Source organism: Otolemur garnettii, unplaced genomic scaffold (assembly GCF_000181295.1).
Source record: "Otolemur garnettii isolate 467f Iridium unplaced genomic scaffold, OtoGar3 scaffold00023, whole genome shotgun sequence".
NCBI classification, from domain to species: Eukaryota; Metazoa; Chordata; class Mammalia; order Primates; family Galagidae; genus Otolemur; species Otolemur garnettii.
The window spans coordinates 21,221,312-21,240,810 of record NW_003852418.1 but is presented as its reverse complement, the minus strand read 5'-3'; the positions used below and the strand labels follow the sequence as shown (position 1 = coordinate 21,240,810).

The window sequence follows — 19,499 nt, the reverse complement described above, 5'->3', positions numbered from 1 at the left end:
CTCTGGGTCTGCCGGCACCAGCACACTGTTGGGCAGAGGTAGCCTCTCTCGACGCCGATGGGCCGGTGCTTCCAAACTGTGCCCTGAAATGCCTCTAAGTTAGTGCCTGTGACTGCTCCACCCCAGGGTAGACTTGTATTATGCTCTGCTGAAGTTCAGACTTCACTGAGCACAACTGGGTTGTCCTTACTCTCTTTAGGAAGCAGGATGATCAGCATTCATAAAACACTATTCAGCATCTTAACCTCCCAACCAGCTGAAAAACAACCGAAGTCAATACCATGCTTTGAAATTTCATTAGCTATGCAGAATGTGTCCCACCTAGCACAAGTCACCAGTGGACTCTTCATACACACTGATGATCAGTGTGGGAAAAAAAAAAAACTTAATGAAAGCGGGAAAAAAAAGAAAGAAAAAGGACTCTCTTCAAAGGAGGCTCTGAAACAGTGTCCAAGATAATCCTCCTCCTCTCCCTAGCCAACCCCCATACCCATGCTCAGTTACTGGGACCTCTTCTCACCCTGCCCTGCATGACAAACCCACCATGACCTCAGGACCTTTGCATTCCTGCTCTCTGGGCCAGGCTCCCAGATGCCCCTTGGCTGTGAGTGCTTCCCCCACACAGACCCACCCTGCAGGGCCCTGCCCACGTGGAGTGAAGGGCCCTATTCATAAGTCCAGAGGTCCCTGCACCCCCTACCCTGCCCACAGCCTGTCCTATCCTCTTGCAGCCTGCCCTGTGCTGGCCTCCTCGCTGTCTCACACACCCTTGCTCTTGTCTCCTAATGCTCTTCCCTAGGCTCCTTTGGGACCCTGTTCAATATCACTTCTGCAGACAAGGACCCCCACCTAGTCTAGCACAGCCCCTCACCCTTTCCCCACTTCTGCATCTTCTTCCTGGAGCCATCAGCACCTGCCAGACACCCTGCTCACCACCTGCACCAACAGGAAGACACCCCCAACCCTGGCCCCCAGCTCCTCCGTGCTCCCTCAGCACCCAGAGCTGGCTCTAGCACTGACTTGATGGTCTCCTGAACGAGGCGAAGGTGCACATGCCCAGGGCCTGTGCACAGCCACGGCCTGCGCACAGGTAGGGACCTCTCACGTGCTCGGTGCAGGATGGATATGTGCAGAGTGACCAATGAGAGAACCATGCATGCAAATCTAACACTGAATTTAGGGTATAAAAAGCCACCTGTCTGAGGGGGGTGAGCGTACACATAGAGGTGATTAAACCTTACAGGCTCAGAGAATTAACATTCTGGGGGAGACCTTGGAAGCCAGTTAGTTCCACCTCATTATTCCTCATGACCATAAGAGAAATCTTCACTATGTCTTGACAGACACAGCTGGTGGGCACGTCTGGGGACATCCAGAAAGCTTGCCTGCTCATAGCCGTATGGCCGCTGCTGCTGGGCGGAGGGTCCTGTCTGCGATGCCCGGTAGCCTCCGTACTGCTGGCCTTGTCCCTGCTGGTAGCCAGGGTACTGTGAGGGTGCTCCCTGGGCAGGCCCTGAGGGGACACACCAGGACCTATGAGACCAACCCAGTTCCTTCGACTTCTGCAGCCCCCCAGCACCTGGCACCTGCTCCTCCCCCACTAAACCTATGAGGGGCGAGACCCTGCAGCCCCCGCCCCAGCCCCTCCGGCTTGCTGCTTCCCGCAATCGGGTGAGCAGCTGCTCCTGAACCACTTGGTGGTGGTTATGGCGGCTGCTGTAAATTTGTCACCAGAACTGGGAAAAGCCCAGACAAAAGAGAAAGATGCTTCATTTCTATGAAAACGAAGTAGAAGACTATGGAAGGAACTGATAAAGGCCAAAGCCACTTTTTGAAATGCTACATAATTAGCCCTGGTAGCACTTCACACCCTTGGCAGGACCACCTGTGGGCATCAGAACCTGGCATCTGAGGCTCACCCCAGAAGCCACTCTGGGTAGCCCCAGGCTTATTTTTTTTATTTTATTTATTTTTAGTTTTTTTGAGACAGAGCCTCAAGCTATCCCCCTGGGTAGAGTGTTGTGGCATCACAGCTCATAGCAACCTCCAACTCCTGGGCTCAAGCGAGTCTCCTGCCTCCGCCTCCCAAGTAGCTGGGATCACAGGTGCCCGCCACAATGCCTGGCTATTTTTTGGTTGCAGCCATCATTGTTGTTTGGTGGGCCTGGGCTGGATTCGAACCTGCCACCTTAGGTGTATGTGGCTGGCGTCTTAGCCACTTGAGCCACAGGCACCGAGCCCCCAGGCTTATTTTTTGAGTGCTCCTTAGGTGGTTCTAAGGGTTGGCATAGGCTGGGACTCCCATATCTCAACTTGGTCCCCACAGAGGCGGGAGCAGGGTATCAGGGCAGGCATTGGGCTTGTGGTTTATGGAGGGGCTGAACCTGGGTTCCAGCTGGGAGACTTTGTGTGACAGGTGTATGTTTATGTTCAGTTACCTGTTTGTCCAACCATGCCCAATAGGACACCTTTTACATGTATTTTAAATGGTGACCGTCTGTACAACCGTCCCACAGGGCCAGCAGGAGGAGATCACCTCTGGGACCAGCATCACAAAACCTCATGCACTCTGGCCTGGGCTGGGGGAGTAGATGGCCAGGAGAGCTGCACATGGCTCGGGGAAGGGCAGTGGCCGGTCCCAGTGGAAGTGCGCTGGTAGGATGAGCTCCTGTTCCCTGAGCACAGGGCAGACATGTGGGTCCTGATCCTATGCAACCTTCCCCTTGCTTGGCAGCCTGGACCAGGGATGGAGTTTTCATCCCCGTCCATCCCTGGCCACTGGGACTTTTCCCTGTTGTTACCAAAGCTGGAACTGAGTCTCACACCTGTCCACTCTTGTCTTGTGGGCCCGGGGAGCAATGTCCATCATCCTATTCTCATTTTAGGGGTCCTTGTGAGGTGAATGGGTTTCTGGAGGCTGCTGCTAGACTGGCCAATATGTGGCACCTAGATCAGTTTCTAGCTCCACCTCCAAGAAAAGGAATCGGGGCTCCAGGGAAAAATGTCTGTTTCTAGGACTAGGGCAGGGAAATCACTGTGGTACCAGAAAATACAGACCAGCTCAAAATGCCAAAGGATGGCGTATCAAAGGGACACAGTAGCCATGTCACAGAGCCCCTAAAGCCAAAACTGGGAGACCGAGTTGCACAATGGGGAGAGTCAAGTCATAGCCTAAATCCCATCAAGAGTTGACCAAATAAATGGGGTGAGAAGATACAAATGAATTCTACGTAATATATGCAGATAATCCCTACCTGGAGTGTGGACTTTGGATGTGCTTCCATGAAATAGAGAAAGAAAGGGGAAAAAGGAGGCTAAGGTGCCTTCTGACAAACACCAGCTTTGCCAGGGGGCCAAGGTCCCACCCCAGGGCCAGGCTGACCTGCCGTCCCGCTGGGCTGTCGGGGGAAGCCCTGCCTGTGTCTGTCCAACCACAGACATAGGGTTTCTCCTTGAGAGAAACGGACTAGCCCAGGCTGAGGACACTCTACAGAGCCCCTGAGCAGTCCTCCTAGAAACAAAAGACCAGGGAAGTGTGGGATGCCGTCATAGGCAAGAGGAGCCCAGGGGCAACATGATGAGTCAGCATCTTGCGGGGTCCTGGGTGGGCCCCAGGATGGGCAGGAACTTCTCCGCAGACAAGCAATGAAGTCTGAATGGAGCCAGGGTCTCCCTCCTGGTCTCCTCCCTGCTCTGACGGCTGCCGCACCATAACACCATGAACACATGGGCTGGGCAGTGGATGTCTGGCACCCCTCTGGACTATGCCTGTCACATCTCCAAAATCTACAACTAAAGCAAAGGAGAAGTTCACTGAGCCCCTGTGGGAACCACCATCGGGACGTGTGTGGCACTTACCGTAGCCCTGCTGCTGTGCCGGGTAGCTCTGCTGGCTGGGGTACTGCTGCTGGGGGTACGTCTGCTGCGCGGCTGCGCCCTGCTGGTACCCAGCCTGCTGCTGGCTGTACTGGGAGTTCCCTGGAGGAGGAGACACAGAGCTCAGGGGCGGGCAGCACGGGCAGCACAGGCAGCTGGTGTGCAGCCACGTGAGGCACGGTGACTCTGGAGTCCTAACTCCAGTGTTCTCTTTCTCACAATAATTCAAATACTGTGCTGTACTTCATAAAGATACAAAAGGAAAACCAAAAAAATGAATGCCTAATACTACAATCAGGACAACGACAAATGCCAGTGCTGAGTTGAACTGCATTCCCCCCCAAAACTGCAGCTTCCTAACTCCAAGTACCTGGCAAGGTGTGTGACCTTATCTGCATACAGGGCCTTCGCAGACGTAATTAAGAGGAGGGCATACAGGACCAGGGTGGGCCCAACTCCAAGGACTGGGGGCAATTTGGGCCACACAGGGAGCCGGTTTGTGATGGGGGCAGAATGCTCCTACAAGCTGAGGACATCAAGGCTCACCCCAGGCCAGCAGAAGCAGGGTGAGGGGCCAGCAGTCTCCTTCCCACCCCCCAGGAGAATGGACCAGGCCGACACCTGATGCCTGACATGTCTGACTCCAGACTGTGACAGAATAAATTCCTGGTTTGTGATCCTTTGTTGCAACAGCCAGGGAGACCAGTGTAGCCAGTGAACACACCAGCAGTAATGGCTCTGGCAGTGTCACATCACAGTGGCTGGGCAACTGAGCCAGGGATCGTGAAGTGACATTAACAAGACAAAAATGCCACCAGAACCCAGTCTGAAGGCACAGCATGAGGATGGCGGAGACTGAGACCCTGCAGGCGTCAGTGTGTTTTGTGCACTCAAAGCCTGTGTCTTTACTCTCACAACTTCATCTCAATGATAGTCTGGTAGATTATCAAGAGATATCTGCTCACAGATAAGAACAAAATTTGGGGCTGGGTCTGATGGCTCACGCCTATAATCCCAGCACTCTGAGAGGCCAAGGTGGGACCAACCTAAACAAGATCAGGGCCAACCTAAACAAGAGCAGGAATCTTCCCCCACCCACCTTGACCAAAAACAGAGAAACCAGCCAGGCATGGTGCTGTGCACCTGCAGTCCCAGCCCCCACCAGCCCCAGGTGAATTCATCTCTTTTTCTAAAAGCTTTTATTACTTATTTATGTGTTTTTACTTTTCTCCCAGCTTTATTAAGATACGATAAACAAAAATTGTGTACGTTCTCAGTGTACGATGTGATGTTCTGGTACATGTACACACTTGGGTGGTTATTTCTTTTATCTTTTTGGCCGGGGCTGGGTTTGAACCTGCCACCTCCAGCATATGGGGCCGGCACCCTACTCCTTTGAGCCACAGGGGCTGCCCTGGTGGTTTTTTCTTTATAGAAGGCTGAGACCTGTTAAATTCAAAAGCAAAACTCAGGGCTGGGGTCGGTGACTCATGCCCATACTCCTGGTACTTTGGGAGGCCGAGGCAGGAGGACTGCCCAAGGCCAGGAGTTCAAGACCAGCCTGGACAACACAGCAAAACCTTATCTTTTTTTTAAATAAATTTAATTTAATTTAATTTATTTATTTGAGGCAGAGTCTCACTTATTAACCCTCAATAGAGTGCTATGGCTTTGCAGCTCACAGCAACCTCCAAATCCTTGGGCTTAGGCGAGTCTCTTGCCTCAGCCTCCCGAGTAGCTGGGACTACAGGCACCTGTCACAATGCCCGGCTATTTTTTTTGTTGTTGCAGTTTGGCCGGGGCTGGGTTTAGAACCCAACACCCTCGGTATATGGAACTGGCACCTTACCCACTGAGGCACAGGTGCCGCCCACAAAACCTTATCTTCACAACAAATTTAAAAACTAGCTGGGCGGGCGGCACCTGTGGCTCAAAGGAGTAGGGCGCCGGCCCCATATGCTGGAGGTAGTGGGTTCAAATCCAGCCCCAGCCAAAAACTGCAAAAAAACCCCCAAAAAAACAAACAAAAAAAACCAAACTAGCTGGGCACAGTAGTAGGCGCCTATAAGTCCTAGCTCCTTGGGAGGTTGAGGCAGGAGGACTGTTTGAGACTAGGATTTGGAGGCTGCTGTTAGCTACAACGATGCCACTGCACTCTAACCTAAGTGACAGTGTGAGATCCTATCTCTAAACAGGAAAAAAAAAGCAAAAATTTTACACATCTAATTCTCTAAAAATTATCCATACTAGCAAATTTGTAGCCATAAAGAGCCTGCCTGCTTTTCATACCTGGTAACACCTCATCAGCTGTTCCTACAGGTAAAACTGGAGGCCCTGGCCACTGCTACCTTCCCTCACTGTCAGCAGACACAAGCCCCTCTCCCCCGGCACTGCTGGCTGCCTTCCCCTCTAGGCGACCTCGCAAAGCCCTGGGAGTTGCTCCTCTGCTCTTCTTTGGGGCTGCCTTCATCACACAGGGGCCAGGACTGACTGCCACCTGCTCAGGAGCCTGCTGTGCCCACCTCTTCCCATCACCATACTCTGGGATGCTCCATGGGAGGCTTCCAGTCAGCCAGGGTGGGCATATTTACACCGCAGATGGGCAAGTGCCACAAACCAGGCATTCTGCTCAGGTAGTGGCCCAGGAGCACACGGCTGCCCTGCCCACAGGCAGCCCCAACACCTGCCCTGCCAAGGATGTGTTTCACCTGGCCAGCAGGCACAAATGCTGGGCCACATCCATTGCAGCCAACACACACCATCACGGCGGGCCCAGGAGGGCTTTCCTGAGGCCTCAGTTCTCATCTAGCGACTGGTCTGGAACTGCTAACAGCCCTGACCCAGAAGGTTGAGGGCAGTGTACAGGCCCAAGCTGCAGCAGGCCTCAGCAGCATCTGCCCCTCGCCCAGCATGGCTCCCTGAACCCCCTGTGGCTTCATGAACACATGCAAGGCAAGCAGGGCTCTGACCAAAACCTGTGTCCCAGCTCCCAGAAGTAAACACAGTTCCTACAGCTGCCACCTGCTCTACATCTGAGTCTGCTCCCTGATTTTGGCAGGCACAGCTCACTCCTAAGAGCAAGGTGCCCTAGCTCTGCAGCATGGCACTCAACACGGAGCAGGGCACAGCCCTGGTGCTCCTTACCGCCCTCATAGTAGTGCTGTGTGGACTCTTCAAATGACCGCTCGTAGCTCTGCTCCGTGTAGGACGACTGCTGGTAGGCGTAATCGCCATGGCCTGTCAGAGATGGACACGGGCTATGGTCATTGAAGCCCTCACCACACTGGGCCTGGGGGACACCCAAGTTTCAGGACAGGTGAGACTCAGAGCTGGGCACGACCCACACCCGCAGACTGCTCACACCCCCTCCCAGCCTCAGCTCTGGCACTAAAATGCAGACATCAAGTCCCACAATCAGGGCTGTCGTGAGGCCGCTGGGATGCTCGGGGACTATACCAGTAACAGACCTGCCTTTCCCCCACCCTGCCAACTGGTGGCCAACATGAGACCTTTGTTGTGCAGGACCCCCAGGCAGGATGGGACACTTTTGCCCTGGGGCAGTCCCCTACCACTACTTCCAGGCCTGGCTGTGCACTCCTATCTCATACCTTAGCTAAGGCCGGCTCCCGCCTAGATGTCTTTGCCTCCTGAAATCAACCCACCCTTAAGACTGCTTTAAATGCTGCCTCCACAAATCCTGAGACAGTCAAGACTGAAAAGTGACAAAAGGAAAACAATCTGCAGACAGTGGGGGCGGCTGGGAGGCAGCGGGGGCAAGGCCACCGCCTTTTAAACATTTACTCCATCTACACTGGGGGACGCGTGTCCCCACTAGAATGCAGTGCAGGTATCCCCTCAAGCATGCTCAGCAGAGGAACTCCAGCCACTTTGCTGGCAGAGGTCAGACCCTGTGTCCAGCTGCTCACCATCCGGGTAGTACTGCTGGCCCATGGGCTCTGCGGCCCCCTGGCTGTGGCCGTACTGCTCGCCATAGTATTCTTCCTGGCCCAGGTACTGCTGGGATGAGCCTGCAGGGGATGGGGTGGGGGGGACACTGTGCTCAGGGCTGGGCTCCAGGTGCTCCCCCACTGGTAAGACTCCTAGTCCCATGAAGACAATACCCCATGGTGCCATGCAAGGGCACAGCACACCTCAACCACCATCCTCATTTTCCTCCAATCCCCAGCCCCAAATACTCTGGACTTTGCACCTATTAACATCTGGGCACCCCCACCCCCAAGCTGATCCTGCAGCCTGAGGCAGGCTCCCTTTGGACAGCAGATCCAACCAGCCCACACAGCAGTCTGGTGAGCACAACAGATTTGTGGCAGTGCCCCACACCCCTGGGGCCCCTGCACCATCATCCAACATGAAGTACAAGGTCTAACGCACCCCATTCAACACAGAAAGACACACAAGCGCTGGCCTGGTGCTTGCGGGTGTTACCTTGCTGGGAGGGCCGGTAGGGCGCCATGGGCCGCTGCCCCATCATGCCGCTCCCCTGGCCACCCTGGCCCATCATGGCGATGGACGTCTGACCTGGGTAGTGCTGGCTCCCTCCCTGGGCCGAGTTATAGTGGGGTGTGGCTGCCTGTTGGTGCATCATGGACACTGCGAGACAAGACAGAGGCTCCAGTCACCCCGGGATGCTCCAGGCAACAGGGCCCTGCCCACCCCCGCCTTCTCTCAAGCCAATCTTTATTGTTTCCCTGTGGTTCCCTCATGAGAACGTCAGCCCTTACTCCAGGTCAAACCTCCTACGGCCCCTACCCCGATGACCCAGGACATGGCGGGACTCCAGCCACCTGTACCAAGTATGCTGGTGCTCAGGAAACAAGAGAAAGAGCCACCGGCAGGAAGACCCAGGGCCTCCCATGGAAAACAGAAACACCTCTCCGGGCCCACCTACCACACATGCATCAGTCCCCTGAGTTCCACCATTCAAGTCCTGTCTCCCCATCCCAAGAGTTGGCCTTTGCCATCTTGGAGACAGACGCTCCAGCCCCTTCCCTGCCTCTTGGCCTGTCCGCACACACCACCTGCTCAGGACCCCGGGCTGTCTAGGGGGAACAGCACGAGACCTGCCTCTTACTTTCCAGGAACCACAGAGAGTGTAAAAGGAAACAAGTGAGATCAATTTTAATCACACATTTTATTTGAGTCAATGTATCCAAAATAAATCTTCAACATGCAGTCATTACAAAGAGCCCTTGAAGAGGCGCTTCGCAGCCTTGCTTCTGTCCTCCACCACTGGAGTCTGGCGTGTCTGACTCTGAAGGGCCTGCAACTGGGACCTGCTGCTTCCCAAGAGCTCAACAGCAGGATGGCTGTGGCCTTCATAGGGGATGCCCCAGCGCAAAGGGCTCCCACTGCCCTGGAGGAAGTCCTGGTCCTCTGGGCTGGCATGTGGCCCTCCATCCTGTCCACTGCGATGCCTCTGGACGACTGCCCCTCTGCTGAACCACTGCTCTCTTTCCAGACCCAGCCCCTTCTGGAAGCCTCTGTGAGCATAGCCCTGCTCAAAGCCAGGGCTGGAGCTGCTGTGCACCCCCTACCCGTCCCCCTGGAAACTCTACGGTGGGTCAGTTAGCACCAATTCATCCTCTGCTCCGCCCCAGCACCCGACAGGAGGGCAGCCCCCTGGGGAGCACATGTAGGACCTGCATGTGCTTTGAAGGGCCTCGGAGACAGCCCAGCACTCCCCAGAGTTGGGCAGGGGCACAGCAGGTACCTGGGTTGGACGGCATGTTGATGTTGGTCCGGGACACATAACTGCCGATGGCGCCTTGGCCCTGCATGGGGACACTCTGCGAGGCAGGTCCCGAGTGGCTGTAGCCAGGCCCAGTGCCATGGCCACTGCCCGACATGCTCATAGAAGTGGTGGGCAGCGTGCTCTGTGCCGTCTGCTGCATGGACACATGGTTTGGACCTGCCAGAATGGATACGAGAGAGAGGATGTCAGTGCCAGAGGGCAGGTCACCAGCTCTGACATGAGAACACCCCCGTTTCCTTCTGGTGATTTGAGGAGGGAGGCTGAAGCAGGGCAGTGACAGCAGGAATGATGAGCGATTACTGAGGAAAGAAGCAAACCCGCTCAGGAAGCCAGACGTGAGCTGGGAGTGGATGCTGAGCTGCTCTCAGCCCCAAACCTACAGCACTCATTCTAACGAGAACGTCCCCCTGGAACTCGCATTCTGCACTTGTAGAACTGGGATGTGAGAGTCCAAGAGGCTAGGAGAGGTCTTCCTCCCTTCTGCTCACCAAGCTACATGGTGCCCCTGGGTGCAGCAGCTGATCTGCGGCCAGGACAGGCAGAGGGTCCTGTCCACCCGTGGGTAGCCATGGTGACCCCACACGCTCACCGTTGCCGATCTGGCCCTGCATGAGGGAGGACGGGGGCAGGCCAGTGCCGATGGCATCGCTCAGGCTGCCCTGGGAGTGCAGGCCCTGGCTGGAACCGCTCTGCGTCAGTGCTCCGGGGCCCAGGGACATGTTCTGGGTGGGTGGCTGCAGGCAACAAAAAGGCTTCAGGGAGGATGGTTAATGCATAAGAACCACCACAAGCTGCTCTGGAGATGAGGCGGCACATGAGATTTGCTGCTACACTTCAGGGCCACCCAGTAAACATCTATAACCAACGGCTTGGGCACAGCCTATAGGTGATCAAGATCACCTGGCCTAGACATTTCAGCCTAGAGGGAGATGCTGTAACAAGTGGTCTGTGTAAATGAGCACCAATCTTACCCCTGCCTCCTGGGATAACAGCAGCCCCCAGGCTGCACGTGCCAGCCCCTCCCAGTGGGCTCCATGGGCCCAACCTCAGCTGTGCCTCCGCCATGCCCTGGGGCTTCTGCATAGCTGGCTCCCTGTTTCCTGTGAACCTGCCGTGTGCCCACTGCCCTCTCAGTCTCCACCACCCTAAGCCCACTGTGAGTCACAGGATGCAGAAGTAAAAGAGAGAAGGTAAAGCCTCCCCCCCCCCACCAATCCCATGCGGCACTCACGGCTGGGAGCAGGGACTGCATGTTCTGGTTGGAATCTGCAATGGTGGCCAGGTACACCAGGTTCCGGTGCAGGATCTGCTGGTACCTGCAGGTGAGGGGAGTGTGTGAGGCAGCGTGGGGCTGCTAAGTCTGCAGATTGACCCAAAGCAGAGGTAAAGTGTGCCCAAGACCACCTAGATGCCCAGCCACACCTGGAGACAGGCCTGACTGCCTGGTTGGAAACATAGGCTGGTGGCAGGGTGCTGGGTCTAGGCAGGGCAGACCCAGCCTGAGTCCTGACAGGTCCCACCTGGGACAAAAGTCCTGGGAAGCCCTGAGGTGGTGGCCAGTGGGCGGAGAGGCCATACACAAGGAGGCTGGGGCCTCAAGGTGACAGAGAGGGAGGCCAGGGACATAGCCCCCAGCTATGGGAGCCAGGCAGCAGGCAAACTCCACAGCACCAGCAACCTGGAAAACTCCAGAGGGAAATGGGATTCACAGGTGCAGGAAGGAATGCCCTGGGGGGCCTAGGACCCTCACACACCCCACCCTGCCACAGGCTCCAGGGCACAGGAGGTCCCAGCTGGCCCTGAGAGCCTGCTATTGGCCATGGAGTTGCCTGTGGCAGCCAGCCTAGGCCTCCTAGCACTGCTCCCTCCCTCCACCCCCAAGCCCACTTGCTCATGTTCCAGTAAACCTCCCCTAGCCTCCCATCTCTCTGGGGGGAGGGACAAAGGGGCCCTCCCTGGGGGCCACTCAGAGAATACCTGGCCTCAGTTCCCTAACACCCCCCACCCTCCAGGATCCCCTCCCAGAGCCAGGTGTGGGCAGGGCTAGTGTCAAGGTCAGGGTCAGGTTGGCACCACAGACTTACTGGGTGCACTCGGCCGTCTTGCCCTTGCTCTGGTATTCCAGGATGCACTGGATCAGGTGGTGGTTCTCATCCAGCATCTGGGGGAAGAGATGTGAGCAGGGACACTCATCCACAGGACATCACACATCTACATTTTACACAAGCTGAGGAACACTTACCCAAAACGTGTTGGGTTTCAGGTTTTTCTGGATTTTGGAGTAGTTGCATTGCACTTACCAGCAGATTAGCATCCCTAATCCAAAATTCCAAAATCTAAAGGCTCCAGTGAGCATTTTTCCAAATGTCATGTTGCCGCTCAAAACATTTTGGATTTCCAGAGTGGGGATGATCAACTGGTCATCGTCGTGCATAACCTTGGCCACATGGACCAAGCCTTCACTACATCCCTGTGCTAAGTACTTCAACTCCATGGGCCAGGGTCAACCTCTCAAAACCCCAGGGGCAGGTTCCCAGGTTATCTCACCCCCCAGATGGAAAACGGAGGTTAGGCCCCCAGCATACCCCATCTGGTCCAAGTTCATTCACAGGATCCTCCAGCTTTTAGGACCCTTAATCGTGAGGCATCCTTTTAGCAAGTCAGCTGAGAGGTGAATGCCAGGCCCCTGGGGCACCCTGCATTTGGTTCCAGAGCCCCCATCTGGTGGGTATGACAAACCCTCAAATCCTAACCACACAGGGTCGTGCAGGGGTGCTAGGCACTCCCCAGGGAAGCTCTCATCCCTGCAGAGCACAGTGAGACCCCCAAAGGGGGTCACGAACACCTGGCCCAGGTGGGGAAGGGCAAAGCCTATGAGGGCCGGGACGGCATCACTGGCAGGAAGAGCAGCCCATGCACAGGCCCTGGGCAGGGCCGAGGGACTGGGCGTGACCTGGACCTGGACTGGTGACCTGCAGCCTCACCCACAGTGGGTCCCCACCAGCCACACCCAAAATAAAACAGGGCAGAACACAGATGCTCCTGCAGTGGTGTGAGACAGACAGCACGGCTGAGGGAACTTGTGGTCTGTCCTACATACAGTGCACAGATGTGCTACATGCAGGATCACGACCTAAAGCCCAGATGTTGAGACCATGTCCTGAGTGACAGGTGAACAGTCAGCCCCACATGCCCGGCAGGGCCAGAGTTGCGGCAATACACAGGGTCCCAGGAGCTGGCACTGCCAGATACACACTGCTTTGGCTGCAGCCCTCACTCGACAGCACCAGTGCCCCCAGGAGCCCTCGGAAATGCAGAGCTCAAGCCTGCCTCTGGGGGGACTCAAGCCCTGGTGTCTGCACAGCCCCCAGCCGGGAGTGGTGTGGGTTTCTTTCTTGAGGGCCTCTGCATGTTCTGAGTGTCCTAGAGAGCATGGCACAGTGCCGTATCCTCAGGCCCTCAGCTGGGGCTGCCTGCTCCGCTTTGGGACCAGCTGGGCCTGGCTGGTGCTGCAGGGTAAGTGGGGCAAACAGCAGTCCAAGGGCAATAGAGAGCCATGGAGAGCTTGTGAGGAGGCAGGGCCCAGAGGAACTCCTCTTCCATAGGGGGCCAGTGGGGCCAGAGTGACCCAGGGGGATTAGCAAGAGGGGACCAAGAAGAGGGCACTCCATGAGGAGCACAGCAGGCCTGGGGCTTCAGTCAGCCCTCAGGGTGGTCAGCCAAGCACAGGGGCACTGTAACCAGCCTCCTCTGCCTGGAGGGAGGGGCAGCCCGGCCTGAGCCCTCCACCCACTGTACCTGCTGCTTTGGCAGAAGGCCTTATGCATATACTCTCCCCCAAGGAGAAATCAGCAGCCTCTCTCTCTCCCAGATGTGCGGTCATCTCAGCCCCAGGAAGTCACTGATGAGTGAGAGCTCTACAGGCTCCCTGAGCAGGTGGAGCCCTGAGAGCAAGGTCACAGGACCCTGGGGCCACCCATCCTTCCCTCCACCCTGCAACACAGGCCCCTTTAACTCAAACCCAACCACAGGTGGACGTGTGAGGCACAGCCAGCCTGCCCAAGCCCCCACAGGACACAGCCCAGGTGAGGGGCCCTCAGCTCAGCTTCCTCTTGCAACCTGTGTCCATGACGTCAGGGTTGGTTTGCTCTATTTTTTAAAAGTTACAACTTTCTACTCTCCACTCCCCATCAGGACAAGTTGTCCAAACTCAGCGAAGTCCTGAGATGGGGCCGCCAGGGGGCGCTGCCAGCTCAGAGCTGTCCCGAATTCACCTGCATGTAGGTGGGGGGGCTCCTGCCCTCCCTCACTGGGCTCCTGGTGGGAAACACCCCCAGAGGGCTCTTCCTTTCCTGGGCCTCCTGCCTCCCCTCCTCAGCTAAATGTCAATCAGCCATTCAAAGGTTCTGTAGTTGTTGTAAGCGTGAGGAAATGCTGCACTAGAGGAAGGGACAGATTGTACCTTCTTTCTTAAGTTAAAAACATCCACAGAAAAAGGAAAGGACGACCAAAACGTGGCCTATGACACGTGCCCAGCACCCCAAACCCTGCGGTATGGAATGAGAAAGGCACCAGCTCACAAGGACAAGGAGAACGGGGCATGAGCCGGCGGCAGAGGATTTTAAAAGATGAACAGCAAATGGATGGTGGTAATAGGATTGGCCAACCCCCACGGGGCTGGAGTTGAGTCACACTGGGAAAACCCTCGGAGAAGCCCCACAAGGCTGGGGATGTTGAGATTCCAGGACCTTTCTGGGTCACCTGGGCCCTGCTGGCAGCAGACAGGGGCCAGGCGATGGCAGGGTCTCCAGGGAAAGCGGCCAGCACCTCCAAGTGAGGCCCACAGACCTGGCCGGAGCATAAGCACTAGCATGAGAGACCCCTGACCCCTGACTCCAGGCCTGGCAGGAGCAGCACTGTGTGTGGCTCAAGAGACACGGCCGATACCTGCCACAGAGGCCAAACCCCAGAGACAAAGATTATGCACGAAGAAAAGTTTTTAAAGACTCTCCAAACACTACTATTAGTATCTTCAGAAAGATAAAGAGAACCTATTATATCTATGAAAAAAAGTAGGATGCTATTTAAAAACGAGAGGAAAAAAAAAGCTTTGGAAATTAAAAAAAATTGGCCAAAATAAAAAGCTCAACAGAGGGTTGGAATAAGAACTTGAGGAAAATTCCTAGAGAGTAGACCAGAAAGGCCAGAGACAGAAAATAGCGAAGATGGTGCAGTGAGAAGAGCCACAAGCAGCTCCTTCAGGACTGAGGAAGGGAACAGGAGGAAAGCACAGACTGCTCCACTCACAGCTGGAGGGCCCATTTCCAGATTGGAAGGGACCCCAGGGGACCAGCTTGCCAAAAACACTGGGAACAAAGAAAGAACCTAAACATGACAGGAGAGGAAAGCCAGGTTTCATGCGAAGGACTGGCAAATCCCATCCCAGCATAAGACAGGAGGGAGGAGTGGTGACCCCACCCCAGGGAGGCTCCCAAATGAGAATTCAGTAGCCACGTCACCAGCCCAGCATGAAGGCAGAGAGAGCCCATGCTTGCACCCCAATCCAGAAAGACGCACCTGTACCCAAACTGAGGGGTGCTCCATAACTGGCTGGTATTCTTCAAAAATGTCAATGTCAAGAAAGACAAGGAAGGGGGTCCATGGTCCGGCTAAGAGAGATGAAACAGATGTGACCCAGAATTTTAACAATAGTCTTTAGCAACGTCCTACAAAGGACATTCCCGGGACAGTTGCTGTGATTTTAACATCCTTCTCATAGGGAAGTTTGTGCATGAGTGGGAGTGAAGGGCACCTGTTGATGGCTGGTTCTAAAATGGCTCAGGTTAAATGCGGGGGCAGGAGTGCAGGGCAGGGTGGAGAGCAGATGAAGTGACACATCAACACATGGGGAGCCCCTGCACGTCCGTACAGCTGTTCTCAGGAAGCTCTGAGAAGATACCTCTCCAAAGAGGCAACCCTGTGGCCCAACACAAGCCAAACCAAAGGAACCACATGGTGGAAGGAGACCCAAGGAAGCCCAAGGACAGCAGCCGCAGGACAATGGATCTTCAAGAATACCCAAGCTGAGGAAATAAACTCTGGACAGTGACAAAAAAGAAAATAAATTACCAACTCCTGGGGAAACTAAAAAGCAGGACAGGAAAAGTCTTGTGTGCTAGCATCCCCTGGGGGTGGGGGTGGCATCCCATTACCTCCTAAGGAGTCTGGAGAAGCTGCTCTCTGACTCTGAGCACACAGAGGCTGACCCACTGGCCCAGCAAACACCCTAGGGGGTGGAGGGCTGGAAGCACAAGGAACACCAATGGGACCGCCAGGTAGTAAGCATCATCTGTCTCTATACTCTAAACACAGCTTCTGGGCAGAAGACAGCCAGTGCTGGGGAGGGGTAATGGGAGCGGGTGGGCATGGCATCGCCATCCAAATGGATCCTTGCCGTCCAGGCCTGAGGGGCTCCCAGGACCTGGGCAGCAAGCTGGCAAAACATCTTCTTTGGGGTTTACTAGGCAGAAGGGACTGAAGCCTGGCAGTGGCTGTTCTCTCCCGGACAATGTCCTTCCCTTATCCCACCACACCTCACAGTGGTCAGGTGCCAGGGCATCTGATATAAGACAGCAAAGATGGGCTTCCCTGCAGCTCTGCGGGGTCCTTCCCTAGGGCTGAACCCAGGAGACATTGCCCCCTGTCCATTCTGGGGGATAAAAAGACAATGGGTTCAAACCCAGCCTGGGCCAGCTAAGCAACAATGACAACTGCAACAGATAAATATCTGGGCATTGTGCGTTGTATTGGGCACCTGTAGTCCCAGCTACTTGGGAGGCTGAGGCAAGAGAATTGCTTAAGCCAGAGTTTGAGGTTGCTGTGAGATGTGATGCCACAGCACTCTACTAAGGGCGACATGTGAGACGCTATCTAAAAAAAAAAAAAAAAAAGCCTCTGTGCTTCCCTTGGAGGGGCAAGGAAGTGCTTTCAGTAACAACCACCTAAAAGCTACCAATTAGCTTGAGGCGTGGAGTCCCCAAGCCAACACTTGCGGGGACAGCTCTAATTTTATAACTGGTAGATTTACCAGGTGAGAGTGCACAGGATATCTGCTGTCTGCCCAGGCCAGGTCCTCTCCTCCACAGCCCACCCTTACCCAGAAGTACACCCTTGCCCAAGGCCATCCCTCACCCATAGGCCTACTCCTGGCACCTGGGTTTAGCTGGACCACTTCCTGGCTCTGGAACCCTGGGCACAGCAGCCATCCTTGCCATACCAGACCCGTCCAGCAGGCAGCCCCTGGGCCCACCTCCTCCTCTGTCCGTAGGTGCTAGGGACATAGACACCATTCCTGCTCTCCTCTGGTCAGGGAAAGCCAATGGCAACAGTCACAAGAACAAATTTATTGACCAAGTATTATGGGCCAAGCAGCAAGGTGGTGCCTAGACACCAGCTGAGGCCCCCGTACCCAGGGGTCACCTCCAACATGCCCAAGCAGGAACAGCCCATGGGCACCACTGCAACCCCAACCCTGCTGGTGGTGTCAGATGCACAGCACTGGACAGCAGGAACACCAGTCCTTGGAGAGAAGAGAGTAGTACAAGCTTGCTCCTCCAGTCAGCCAGGCTCAGGAGTATGCAGGACACTGCCCAGCCCCACCTCAGGGGCCCTGGCACAGTCATGTCTCCGGTGGTCCTCACTCACACTGCCTGGTCACCAGGGCTGGGCCTCTCCAAGTCAGGCCCTACTCGGGACCACCCATGACTCCGCCAAGCTTCCTGACTCTCCTGACCTCTGGTTCATGGCTGCCCTCTCTGGGCTACCCCTTCCCCACACACCCACTGCTGCATCCTAACTCCCTGTCCGTGGATGTGGCCTTATTGGAAATAGGCTATTACAAATGTAATCAAGTTAAGATCACACTGCATTAGGTCCAGCCCTAAATCCACTGACTAGTGTCTTTATAAGGGGGAATCTGGCATGAAGCAAAAGGCAGAGATGGGAACGATGCACCTGCTAGCCCAAGAACTGCCGGCATCGACCAGAAGCCAAGAAAAAAGACTGGACAGATGTTCCCTCGTTCCCTCCAGAAGGAAACCACCCTATTGACACCTTGGTTTTGGACTCCTGGCCACCCAAATGGTGAAAGAATAAATTGCTGTAGTTTTAAAGCACACAGGTTGTGGGCATTTGTTAGAAAAGTCACAGGATACTGACACATCTGCTTACCCCCACATGCTTCCACTGACGGAACCAGTGTCACAGATGCCACAGCAAGTGCCAAACACTGTGCCTGGGGACTATGCCAGGCTGGGCATCAGCCACCTGCTAACTCAGGGGCCCAAGCAATGCCTCAGAGCGCTACACTGCCCATACGACTGTGAAGGAACCATGACGGATGGGATATTTGAGTGGGGGTTTAAAGGTTGAGTAGGAGTTGACCTGGCAGCATCCTATCTGCCAACAGGCTCTAGGGACAAGCTGTATACTTCCTTTGTCTTCACTACCAAGCAAACATGTGATGAGCCTACTAGCACACGCTCAGGACACAGACTACCCTTGAAGTACAGAATACACTAACCTCTCACACCCTCCTCATATCCCCAGTAAAAGATCCCTGGGTGCATACATTTACTGTCAAAACGCCAGCGCCAGGATGGGAACTGCTGGTCCTACCCAGTCAAGTCAGCTGGCAGCCTAAACTGAAGACCCATTTTCAATGTTCAGGGGCTGATTTTCCACCCTGGTAGGCAGTCCCCAGGGGGATTTCCTTCTTTCTGATATGATTTTTGGGGGCAGTACTCCAATGCATATTTCTGCTGATGTGGGCAGCTTGGAGGGGAGTAGCTGCCAAGTGCAAGTGAGTGAGTGAATGTTGAAGGCAAAGGTGGCTTCAGGAACAGTGACTGGTAAGCTCCCCAAACCAGGGTGCCAAGAGACACTGTGGATTGCCAATGTGTTGCTGAGCCTAGAGTGTGATCCTCCACGCCTAGCCAAGTGTTTCCAGATCAAGGGACAGAGCAGGGCCTGAAGCCAACTGTCAGGGTTTGACTTCTGACTCCACCACATACCAGCAGGGTATATAACCTCCCTGTGCCTCAGTTTCCTTAGCTATAAAGTGGGATGATAGCAATTTCCATTTACAATTAAATGAGTTAAGGTTTGTAAAGCACTTAGAACAGTACCTGGTACAGCAAGTACAACGTATTTACTAAGTAAATAAAAATGCAATACTTTTTGTTTGTTTGTTTGTTTTGCAGTTCTGGCTGGGGGCTAGGTTTGAACCTGCCACCTCTAGCATATGGGGCCGGTGCCTTACTTTGAGCCACAGGTGCTGCCCCCCCCCCCCTTTTTGATACAGAGTCTTACTTTGCCAGCTTGGGTAGAGTGCTATGGCCGTTATAGCTCACAGCAACCTCAAACTCTTGGGCTCAAGCGATTCTCTTGTCTCAGCCTCCCAACTAGCTGGGACTACAGGCACACTACACAATGCCCAGCTATTTTGTTTGTTTGGTTGTTTGTTTGAAGTTTTTGGCCAGGGCTGGGTTTGAACCCACCACTTCCGGCATATGGGGCCAGCGCCCTACTCCTTTGAGCCACAGACACTGCCCAATGCCCAGCTATTTTTAGAGACAGGATCTCTTTCTTGCTCAGGCTGGTCTCAAACTCCTGAGCTTGGCTCAGCGCCTGTAGCTCAAGTAGCTAAGGCGCCAGCCACATACACATAAGGTGGCGGGTTCGAATCCAGGCCGGGCCTGCCAAAATAACAATGATGGCTGCAACCAAAAAATAGCCGGGCGTTGTGGTGGTCCCACCTACTTGGGAGGCTTAGGCAGGAGACTCTCTTGAG

The 19,499-nt window shown here is 54.9% G+C and overlaps 1 protein-coding gene across 1 annotated transcript in view; it reads right to left on the bottom strand.

Moving 5' to 3' along the window:
* Positions 1–1,244: 1,244 nt before the first annotated feature.
* Positions 1,245–19,499, bottom strand: part of SS18L1 (SS18L1, nBAF chromatin remodeling complex subunit) — a 20,891-nt gene continuing 2,636 nt past the window's right edge. Inside the window, exons 2-10 of the mRNA XM_012803899.1 lie at positions 11,734–11,810; positions 10,881–10,965; positions 10,239–10,383; positions 9,608–9,805; positions 8,323–8,487; positions 7,803–7,904; positions 7,021–7,113; positions 3,859–3,978; positions 1,245–1,513 (exon numbers count right to left, since the gene is read on the bottom strand). Of these exons, the coding sequence (XP_012659353.1) occupies positions 1,299–1,513; positions 3,859–3,978; positions 7,021–7,113; positions 7,803–7,904; positions 8,323–8,487; positions 9,608–9,805; positions 10,239–10,383; positions 10,881–10,965; positions 11,734–11,810 (1,200 nt within the window). The 3' untranslated portion in view covers positions 1,245–1,298. The remainder of the gene's footprint in view (positions 1,514–3,858; positions 3,979–7,020; positions 7,114–7,802; positions 7,905–8,322; positions 8,488–9,607; positions 9,806–10,238; positions 10,384–10,880; positions 10,966–11,733; positions 11,811–19,499) is intronic.